The 10,982-nt window shown below is 55.9% G+C and overlaps 1 protein-coding gene across 2 annotated transcripts; it reads right to left on the reverse strand.

Moving 5' to 3' along the window:
- Nucleotides 1-625: 625 nt before the first annotated feature.
- On the reverse strand, nt 626-9,986 carry GRHPR (glyoxylate and hydroxypyruvate reductase). Of its 2 annotated transcripts, none has more exons than XM_061200235.1 (9): nt 9,945-9,986; nt 8,012-8,142; nt 7,539-7,611; nt 6,864-6,980; nt 5,665-5,753; nt 4,439-4,543; nt 3,531-3,666; nt 2,122-2,252; nt 626-964 (listed from the first exon to the last, which is right to left on the reverse strand). In XM_061200235.1, exons 1-9 carry the CDS (start codon nt 9,947-9,949, stop codon nt 843-845), a joined length of 909 nt encoding a protein of 302 aa, XP_061056218.1. In that variant the 5' UTR covers nt 9,950-9,986; the 3' UTR covers nt 626-842. The 2 variants fall into 2 exon arrangements, with proteins under 2 accessions (XP_061056218.1, XP_061056217.1); XM_061200234.1 differs by having other exon boundaries at nt 9,867-9,980.
- Nucleotides 9,987-10,982: the final 996 nt, after the last annotated feature.

Consider the following 10,982-nt stretch of genomic DNA (forward strand, 5'->3'; position numbering starts at 1 on the left):
GTGTTGTTCTCACCGCAGTTTTACCCCTAGTGGGCCTGCCGAATCTTGCGCTTTCTGCTGCTCCCTTACGTGCCTCCCAGGGTGAAGACTCCACTCTCCAGTCTGGCTCGGCTGCGGGGAAGAACTGGAGCCCAGGTCCCTCAGCAGGAGCAGGGCTTTGGCAGTGCTGGTGGCCTGGCCTTAGGAGGACTGAGGTGATTAGAAAAGGGCATTCACCTGGGGAGTGAGGAGATGGACACGAGGGACAAAATATGAAGGTGCTGAAACTAATTTTAAAATAAAAATTAAGAAACCCACCTACCTTGATTAGTCTTGACCAAAAAATGAGTATTGTGACCTTACCTAGTTCTTTTTGCCATGTGTGTTTAATTTGTCCGATGGTCTAGGGAGCAGGTCCAATTGCTGCGGTCACCACTGGGCTGTGGTGGTCCTGTCCTCAGTGAGGGACACTTGAAGGCATTTTAGCAGAGGATGAGGGGTAAGGTGGTTTGGACAGGCTCTAATAATTAAAATGCGTGGGGATGGGGGTGGGAAGCAGAACCTGCGGTCACTAGAGACCCTGATTTAGAAAATGTAAGCAGATGCTCTTGTCGTCAGCTTCTCCCAGTTACATGCCCAGACGGTCTCTCAGAGAATTATTTAATAGAATTACACACTTTGGACTCAGATGCTTCCAACCACAAAAGTGGGAGCACATCCATTAGCACCAGTCTTCCCTCCACAGAATCAGTACACATCAGACTTTTTCCTTTGGCTCCCATCCTGTGGGTCCAATCAAGCCTGGGCGCGTCTGACAGAATCCCGGGGCCGTTCGCCTCCTAGCCTCAGTGTCTCCCGTGTGGCTACAGCTTGAGTTCACTGGGCATCGGCTCCCCTCTCAGGCCAGCCAGCAAGTTGTTAGCTGCCAACAAGGACATGGTGTTTCGGGTTCTATGGGTGGCACTGCCAATGTGGGGCAGGATGACTGGAAAGGAGAGGAAGAAAGGGAGATGAGGAGGGTGGTTTAAGAGCCTTAACTCGGACCCTTTTTTCATGACTAGGATGTGCCAATAAAAAGATTTGCCTTCCCTCCTCTCACTAAGCACTCCATTCCCCCAGGGCTACCGAAACCCAGACGCAAGGGTGACAAGAATTACGTATCCTGAACACAAGAATGTCAGGGCTAGAAGGAGTCTTGGAGCCTGTCTAGGTGCAGCCCTTCAGATATCAGATGGTGAAACTAGGTGACGCCCTGGGCTTCTGATCTCCCGAAATAACTAGATGAAAGGCTGGACAGCGCAGCTCCCTCTGGCCCCACTGCAGAGCAAGTGAGGTCACTTGTCCCTAAAGCGCGCCTTTAGCTCGAAAGGCCCAGGGCTTGGGGGGGATGGGAGTTTTCCCAGCTCTGGGCAACAGCCTGGCCATCACAGCCAATGTTCCTCTCAGACGGGCACGGGGGCGGGGATGGTAGAGCTTCCAAGGGCTGCAATAATGGGAGCATTCACTGTGGGGAAGGCAGCTACGGCCCTTCTCTTTGGTTTTCCCTTCCAGAATGTAAGTAAAGGACAGGGACTGGCCCAGACAACCTGAGGCCCTTCCACTCGGTTATATATTAGTCTGGAGGCAGAAACCACACCAGCTAGCTGAACAGAGAGACCGTAATATAAAGAATTGTTAACGGTAACTGAGGAGGCTAAAGAGGAATGCTAAGTAAGTGGTTCTCACAGTGCTCCCCGGCCAAGGGGCAGCAGCAGCGTGGGAGACGTTAGAAGCACATTCTCAGGCCTCATCCCTGAGGCAGAAGCACGGGGGGGCCCGGCACCGTGTGTTTGATCAGTCCCTCCAGTGACCGATGAACATAAAAGTTTGAGAACCACTGCACTAAGGTGTCACAGGGGTTGAGATGCCAGACGCATCTACCTCCCCGGGGGCTAGGGGACAGGGAAAAGGGTATGACTGTTAAAACTTAGCCTGAGAAAGGGCGTTTGGAGCTGCGACTCCCACCTCTGGCGGCTGTGGCTTGTGTCTCTGGGGGCACAGTGCTTAACCCGAGTGTTGGGAGAACTGCAAGCTGGCTTCACAAGCCGTGGCGGGAAGGAACCCGGGCTGGGTGAAGTGTTGCTGGCAAAGCGCAGTTCTTACCGCAGTTCTTTAGGGTCAGGAGAGGGTGGTTTGTAGGCAGTGGTTCTGGGGTCGTCACGTCCAGTCCAGCAGCAGCAATCTGACCACTGGCCAGGGCCTGGTACAGGTCGTCCTGGTCCACCACTTCTCCCCTGAGAATGACAGTGTGATGTGGGTGCCCCAAAGCTCCCTCTACCCAGGTTGCCTTTAGGGCAGAACCACCCAGAGAATGAATTTTCCCATCAACCTGGCACTTGGCACTAACTTTCAAAGCCGTAAGCCTTATAGTATACTTATTTATAGTTTGTACAGTAATACAGAGAACCCCAGCCTGCCAGTTTCGAGCTGTGTGACCTTGGGCAAGTGTCCCAAATTCTCTGTGCCTCAGGGTCCTCCTCTGTATGATAGGGAGAATACTACCTAACTCCCAGGAATGCTAGGAGGATCAAAGCTTACTTACACGCACCACTGCATGAACGGGACCCAGAGCCTGCATGTGTGTTGGGCTCCTGACCACTGGCTGACAAGCACTGCAGCAAGTGTCAGGCACCTGCCCAACTGCAGGCAGAGACCTGAGGATACACCCAACTACATCCATCCAAGTGAGCAGACATCCTTCCCATCAATGAACCACTGGAGTAGAGAACTGGTTTGCTAGAGACTTCACATTGTGCACTCCAATGATACTCGTGCAGCAATAAATAACCCAGTGCCCTGAAGTACTGGGTATGTGACGGAAGCAACGACACTGTTGGTATCAGCGCGAGCCCTGTGTTCCTGCATGTTCACTCCATCCCAAAGGCACCCCCTTTGCAGCTAAACGTCAGTAACTACAGGCACCTCTGTGGTGGATGAGCCCTTGGAGTCCCCTCCCATTGCCCATCTTTGCCTCCAAATTGATTTAAGTGGGTTCAAAGGGCACTAGCTAAAAAGGGGTTGGAGTGGCAGAGAGGGAAGGTCTGCCCCCATAACATGCTCAGTGGCCTAAAGGCACCCTGGGGACATTTTGAGGACCCAAGACAACCTGGGTTTTGGGTCTGTCTGCCCAGGAGCGTGAGGGTTCAAGCTGTCATTGACTCACACAGACCCAGGCTCAGCACCATGAAGGTCGGCCTCCAAAGGGCTGTAAGAACATTAAGGCCACCCCTTTGTGGTTAGAGGTACAGGGTTACCTGGTAACTTGCTGCCACGGTGCCTTCACTTCCTGAGCAAGGCCAAGGGTACTGCTGGGAACCAGACAGGCCAGGCCCTGCTCTGAGCACCTGGGACGTGCCTGGGCCTTTACTGTATTTCTGAGTTGTTTGGTTGATTGGTTTATGGAGGGCAGTAAGCTCAGCCTGAGTCTCACTGACAGCCCACAGGGAAGAAAAACCTCAGGTCACAGCAGCAGGGACAGCCCCTCTCTAGGCTTGCCTGGTGACGCAGGATACCTGCTGATGTTGACAAACACGGCCGTTTTCTTCATCTTCTGGAAGAAGTCCTTGTTGCAGAGCCCCCTGGTTGCAGGTGTTAAGGAGCAGGCCACGACGATGAAATCAGACTCGGCGGCCAGCTGGTGGGTGGACACTGGGGGAGGGCAGGGCTCCATCAGGTGCTGTGTCCCAGGTTAGGGACAGCAAGAGGGTGGGAACCTTGACCGTTCCTCCCTCCGCCCATAATGGAAACTCCCAAGCTGCTTCCTGAAGGCCTTGTCTCTACCTGGAGAACTCTAATAACTGCACAAAGTCAACAGACACTCATGGGATCCTGGTGTGTTATATCATTCAGCCAGTCCCCTGCTCTAAAGGTGGGGAAACAGGCCAGAGAGGGGCAGGAGCTTATACAAGGTCACACAATGGGATCTGGGCCACTCTGGCTTTCACCACCTTCAAGGCCCAATGTGCCAAGGGGGTGGAGTGGCTGAATCCAGCCTGCCCTCCGCTCACCACGCTGTGCGCCTGCCAGGGAGCTGGATCCACCCGGACACAAGGCTGGCGGGTAAGTGCTCACCAGTTTATTAAGGAAACTTTGCGTGAAAGTTCCCAGCAATTGCTTATATGTGTCACCATCCCTGCTGCTCTGTTTGTACGTGGACAATGGTGATAAAAGACCCTGCAAGACAGGAGACCTGGAGTCCCTCTGGCACTGAGGGTACTCACTGTGTGGCCTGGGTGAGTCCCTTTGCTCCCTGAATGGGCCTCTGCGTGCAGGGGCAGGGAGGTCAGACAACACCTAAGGCACCCCACAGACACCGTGGAGCTCCTGCATTCTGCCCCGAAGTGCTGCCGTTACAGCAAACACGGAGAACCATCCAGCCGAGCACAGGTGGGGTTCCTGTGGAAATCGAGGTTTTACTTGCCAAACTCTGCCTGGAATTCCTCTGCTTCCTGAGCCCTGGGCTGGCGCCCTGTGTAAAGCAGTCTCTGGACACCGAATGGTTTCAGACACCGAGCAATGGCCTGGCCTGGAGGCAAGGAGTCAGAGTCAGCGCTTGTTCCCAGTCCCTGAAGAGGGCAGGGCAGCGCCCGGCAGCTCCAGGGAGCGGGAGCCCCTGGGGGAAGGGTGGGGGTGGGGAGGTCCTTCCCAACATTAACCACTCCTGCCACACTGTACCCAGCCCCCTGCCAGCCCACACTGCCCTCAGGGGTCCCTGTGATAGTCCTTCAGGGATCTGACGGCAGCACCACAGCTCTTGGGTGGCTATGACTGACTTGTGCTGTCCTCACGTGGTGCTGGCCATCTTGAGGGCCATCTGCTAGCCCTCCCTGAGCACTGGACCCAGCAGCCCAGCAGAGGTCTGAGCACACGGTCCCCTTCCTCCTTCTGGACCCTCTGCTTCTGGTGCTGCACCCACAGACCCCACCCGACCTTCTGGTGGCACTGCCCAACTGCCGACTCACCCCGACCCTGACCCTTTGCACACACACTGCTGCCGGGACAGGCTTGGGCAGCTGGATTTTCAGAGGCAGAGCATGTCCCAAAGCTGCTGGCTCCCTCCAAGCAGCCCTCTAGTGTGGGAGGCAGGGCTGCTGGCTGGCCGGACAATTTATGCACCCCACCCGTCCTCACCCTCACCTCTGCACCAGGCAGGGTGCCAGAGAGCCACCGGCCTATGCCAGGCTTCTCCAGCGCTGGGGGCCACTGGAAGAAAAGCTCTTCCCCGCCTCAGAATCACAGGTAAGCTCTGTCCGCTGGACCCTCTGGTTCCTGAATTAAGGCTTTAGGAGTCAGATGCCTTCCAGAACCCAGGCCTGGGGCAGCATGGGCTCTCCCACAGTAAACCCCTCCTAAAAGTCCCGACCCTGCAGCCATCATCGCCTTCATCTGTCCTGTATGCAGCTATAATCATAAAGAACCCTGACTCTTACAACTTGCTTCTATCACCTAGTGAGTTCTTAAGGAACTCCTTATTTTATTTTTTGGCCTGTGTTTTACGATGCTGTGTCTTCTCACTAGAGATATCCCTACTGCGCCCAGGTACGGCGACTCTTTCCAAAGGATTGTCAGCATCCGGACACGGGGTGCCAGAGACTCAAACCAAGACATGAGAGCCAGGGTGCCAATCTGGGTAGACGGGAGCCTCACCTATGCGCCCCAGCCCGATGATGCCAACGGTGCTCTGTGTGAGGCCGTAGCCACACATCCACAGGGGCTTCCACGAGGTCCAGCCGCCGCTGCAGGGAGAGAGAGGGACGGGTTAGAGGCCCTGGTCTCGGGCAAAGATGAGGGCCACTGCGCAGACCCCGTGGTCCAAGGGACAGGCCCAGCCCTCCAGTCAAGGATTGAGAGGAACATGCGTTACCCCTACAGCCACTGGGTGCTGCCGATAAGCAGCGTGACTGACTCTTCCTTTAAAGCCACTGGGGACACAGAATCCGAAGGCTGGAAGGGGCCTTACAGGTTCTCCTCCCATTTTGCAGACGGGAAAACTGAGACAAGAAAGGGCAATCTGTGTGAGGTCACACAGCCAGGGCACAGCAGCAGATTGCAAACCCAGGATGTAGGATTCCAAAACCAGTATTCTCAGTGCTCCAGGGAAGCCACAGGCCCACCCCTGTTGCCTTGGGTGAACAGGGGAATAGAGCCTGTCTTGAGTCACCTCCAATGAAGGGACCAAATCCCTCGACAGAAGGGTGAGAGGGACATTTGGCACTGTGTCTAGTCAGCCCCATGCAGCCTCTGTCCCTGCCACATCCCCGCCTCAAACCCCCTCTCCCAGTACACATTCTCTGAGAGCCTGCATCTGCACGCCTCCTGGCCTTTGCTCAAGCCAGTCCCCGCACCTGGAGTACCTTTCCCAACTCTGGATGTACAGACCCACATCTCCGATCTGAAACCCTCAGGCCAGAATTTTTAAATTTTCAGATTTTAGGAAGGTGGTAAGGTGCATATGCTGTATTCTACATAACATCCTCAACAGCATCTGGGGTGGCACCCTTATCAAGCACATTGGTGTATCTGCAGCGAAATGAAACCACCTTCCGTTTCCAGAGCCTTTTGGATTCCCACATGATGGTGGACAGGGCCCTCTAAGGGCTCAAGAGGATGCCCACCGGCTACCACTTCCATGCAGCCTTCCCTGATCCACACTCCTTCCCCACAACTGCCCTTCACGCCCTGTTCATTTCAGCTCTGCTGTGCATTTTAGTATCGTGCCTGAGTCTGTCCCCCCTCATTAGTTGGGGCACAGCCGGGGACAGGATCACCTCTGGTCCAGGGTGACACTGGGTGCTCAAGTACTAGCTGCTGAGCAGAGTCGACTTCCCTGCCAAGTGTTCACTCACTTCTTCACCTCCTCGATGGCCTCAGGCAACCGGCGACAGGTGGTGAGCAGCAGGGAGACGGCGAGTTCGGCTGTGGCGTCCGTCAGGACATCTGGGGTGTAGCCCACACGGATCCCACTACGAATCAAAGATCTGGCGGTAACACTGGCCTCAAGCACCTTCACCAATTTCTACTGCTGGCACATTCCCGTGATGCAGCTTTGTTCCCTCTTTGCGCTGCCTGTCGGGAAGCTCAGAGCTGTAAGTGAGCACTCAGGAATGGCCAGCCCTCATTCCCATCTTGATTATCTCCCATTTTGAGAAGGATATAAGATGGAAGATCGGGGTCCAAAGTCTGGAGCCAGTAACTACTTAACTTTTCTCCACTTCCTCATCTAAAGAGGGAAATAATAATACTTGCCTTTTCTACTTGAAGGGGTTGTTGTGGGGGGTCAAAAAAAAGGAATGAATGTGAAAGGGTGTCACCTGGACATTGTTACCCACTGCTTCTGACTGCTCGGCCTTACCTTAACTGATGTGTGCACACATGAGCAGATTTTATCATCAGCTACCTCACATTTTCACTGAATGGTCAAAGAATATGAAGAAAAAAATAAATACTCAGCTCCTCTTTTTCCCTCTCTGGTAGTCACCCCTCACTCCAGGCCCTGCTTCCAGAGCCCAAGCTGCATTTACCGCTTCTTGATTTCATCCAAAGCCAAGTGGTCGACACCCACGGACATTGTACTGATGACTTTGAGATTGGCTCCTGTTGGGCAGAAAAAGCATTGTTTGTATCTTTCCTCATGGGATTCAAGGCCCTCCTGCATACTACAGACGGGTCCAGAAAAGGCAGGGCCCTGCTCGAGGTCACAAAGCAAGGCTGAGCAGAGCTGGACGAGGGCCCCGGGCCCTGGCTCTCCTCCACACCACGGTCTTTGCCCTCCTAAGGCCTCCCTCTGGGGACTCACCACCAGGAGAGAGGGGCAAAGTGTGTGCCAGATGGAACTGCACACAACTGCTCCCTCTGGCCTAGGTCCACAGTGAATGCCCTCAGAGCTCAGAGAGGTCACTGAAGACCTGCTCGGGAACCAGCAGCAGCAGGCTGATATGTCCACCAGGGCCAAGACACCCTTGGAACCCTCCCCGGGCCTGCCCAGTGCACACACCTGCAGCGTCCAGGAGCTTCTTGTCTATGCGGTCAGAGAGGAGGCAGAGCAGGCCATGGGCCCCGGCCACGCCCCGTTCCAGGTCCTTGTGGGGGATGGGCTCATCGGAATCCCACTGCTCCACCTCACAGCTGAAGGCAAAGGAAAGACCGCTCAGAAGTGCGGGAGCCCCGCAGGTGCCCCCAGGCCCCCAAAGCCCCTCCAGCCCCCTGCAGACCCCTCTCAGAGTGGGAAACATTGTCTTCTGCTTGCTCTGGCCTCCAGCTGCCTGGGGCTAGCTGAGATGAGTCAAGGTCAGGCGTGGCTGGCCTCAGAACTGTCCTGAGGGTGAAGGACTGTCACAGAGCACAGCTCTCTGACAAGGACTGAAAGGGGCCTAAAGTGAAAGGAGAAAGTCACGGGGACGGCTCTCAGCTCAACACAAGGAAGCGCTTTCTTACCCCTACAGGCCTCACAGGTAGTGAGCTCCCGGGCCTGGGCTGCCTATTGTTGGGAAGGCCAGTGGGGGGTCCCGGCATCACATGGGGCTTGATTTCCCTGTCCAGTTGCACATCCTCTCCTATGAGTCCATGAAATGAAAAACTCTTGTTCTTGACTTTGTACTTGGACAAGATCAAAGCAGTTCAACATGGAGGAGTTTCAGGGGGCACTTCCATGGTGGCTGGTGGGCACGGGGCATGTTTCCCCGTGGTGCTGCCCAACCTCCCAGCCCTTGACATTTAATTCTGTGCAGCCAACACGTACAGAGCATCTACATGCGCAAGACACAGAGCTGCTGGCACTTCCCAGAATTCCCCGCCGCGGCACCTCCATGCCTAAGCCCCAGGCACAGGCTTCCTTTCACCCTCCTTTGACGGTGGCACAGTGCTATAGCAGTGTGAGCTGCTGCCATTGGTGCCCTTGTTGTTTTTGCCCTCCCCTCTTCCCCTCTCAATGCTTGGTACATGGCAAGTCCTCAGCAAAGGTTTTATTGCATTGAATGAAATGAACAAATCTCATTTTCCCCTGACACTGGTCTCTGAGGCTGGGTTCCACCTTCTCCCTGCCTGATATGGGCGGTGCAAACCTGCATAATGCAGGGCTCAGACTGCAGCAGACAGAGCAAAGTTCACATCCCAGCTGTGCCACACATGGTCATTAGGGAAGGTACTTAACCTCTCCCAGTTTTCTCTGTAAAGTGGGAATTACAGTACCGACTTCACAGTACTGAAGGATTAAGAGTTTACGTATATGAAGCACCTGGCAAGGCTGACCCGCAGGGTTCAATTTAAGAAATGCTACCAGAGGCCCCCTGCCAACTGTCCAAAGGGACCAGGTAATCCAGTGACTGCCAAGGTCCCTGACCTGGCCAAGTGACCACAGAGGATAAAAGATTAACAGCCTGTACCTTGTGTCATGGGCCGTCTCCCCTCTCCCCAGGGCCATGACTGGGGAGGGCTCCAGCCCTTTCCCCCACCCACACTGCAAGGGCCAGGGGAGCTGCGGGTCCCAGCGTCACTGAAACAGGCCTGGAGAAAGCTGGGCCCCAGAGAACTTTCTCTAAGCTTCCCCAAACTCCAAGACCGTCCTGGCCAGGCACAGGTTGGAAAGTTCGGCCAAGGCCCAAGCGCAGGATCCCGGATCTCTCTGACGCCACGGACCGCCCCGTCCGCCCCACCAAAAATAACTAACTGGGCCTCGGGAGGCCTACCCCGACCCGCCCGGAGACGCTGAGTCAGCCCGCGTACTGGGTGCCCGAGGTCCCGGAGCGGCGCCTGGGGCTCTGCAGCCCCTTCCCGCAACGCCACCCGCAGAACTCGCGCCCGGAGGGCGGGGACTCGGCGCGCGGAGCGGTGCGGGGGCGCCGGGCTCTTACTCTGCGGCCCGGGCGAGCGCGGCGCTGCCCTCGGGGGGGATCCTGCGCGTCACAAACACCTTCATGAGTCGCACAGACCTCATTCACCTAGGAGCCGCCGGATACTGGGCCGGATCCCGAGGGCGGAAGCAGGCCGGGAAGGGGGCGGGGCCTCGGGAGGGCCGGGCCCGGAGCAGGAAGGTGGGGGGTGCGGGCTGGCGCCGGGGCCGGGGGCAGAGTTGGGGCGTGTGGGATTGCAGCTGTGCTGTGAGCGAGTGGCAGTGACGGTGTGTCTGTGTGAGGGGTAACTGGGGCTCCGCGTGTACGCCTTGTGCCTGTGTGTGTGTGTGTGTGTGTGTGTGTGTGAGATCAAGCCTTAATGAAACTGAGACTGGTTCTGGGGCTGGTGCCAGGCTCGTACCCGGTTCTGGGGCTGGTGCCAGGCTCGTACCCTTGGCCCGCAGGGCCTACCTCTGAGTACCCACTGCCCCAGAGCATCAGGACCGGCAGGCGTGACTTGGGGGTTGCGTTGGGTAAAGGGGCATCCAGGGGAGAGTCCTGTGTGAATGTGTGTGGATGCCTATAAAGGTGCCCACTGTGCTGGGGAGGGGGCTGCAGTCAAGGACCATCCCCATTCCCAGGGCCTGAGTGCATTGACCATCTTCTCTAGGTCTGTTCCATCATGGTCACACTGTTCCAGGCAGGGGTATTTGGTCACACAGACTGAGCTCTGAGCCTGGCCTATTGTGCATACATAGGAGCCTGGATGAGGGCAGTCTGAATCCCAGAATGACCTCTTTAATACTTGGTGCAGTTCCCCATAGGAAGCCCACAGTTGTGAGAGGGAGTTTGATTGGTTGTGGGCCGCCCAGTTTGCTGAACACTTGCTGACCGGCTGGAGGCAGGTCATGCATAGGGCCGGGGCCAAGATGCTGGAGACATGTGGGGTCATGGGGTCATGGTCAGACCCCGGGTTTGCAATCAGGTGGACTGGGTCTGAATCCCAGCTCTGCCACTTACAAGCTGTGTGATCTTGGTCGGTTCACATCCTCTTCCTAAGCCTCAGTTTCTTCAGCTACAAGATGGGGTTGTTAGCACTTACCTTTAAGGGTTGTTGTGATTATTAAGCAAGCAACA

This window comes from Eubalaena glacialis, chromosome 9 (genome assembly GCF_028564815.1).
Source record: "Eubalaena glacialis isolate mEubGla1 chromosome 9, mEubGla1.1.hap2.+ XY, whole genome shotgun sequence".
Taxonomy (NCBI): Eukaryota; Metazoa; Chordata; class Mammalia; order Artiodactyla; family Balaenidae; genus Eubalaena; species Eubalaena glacialis.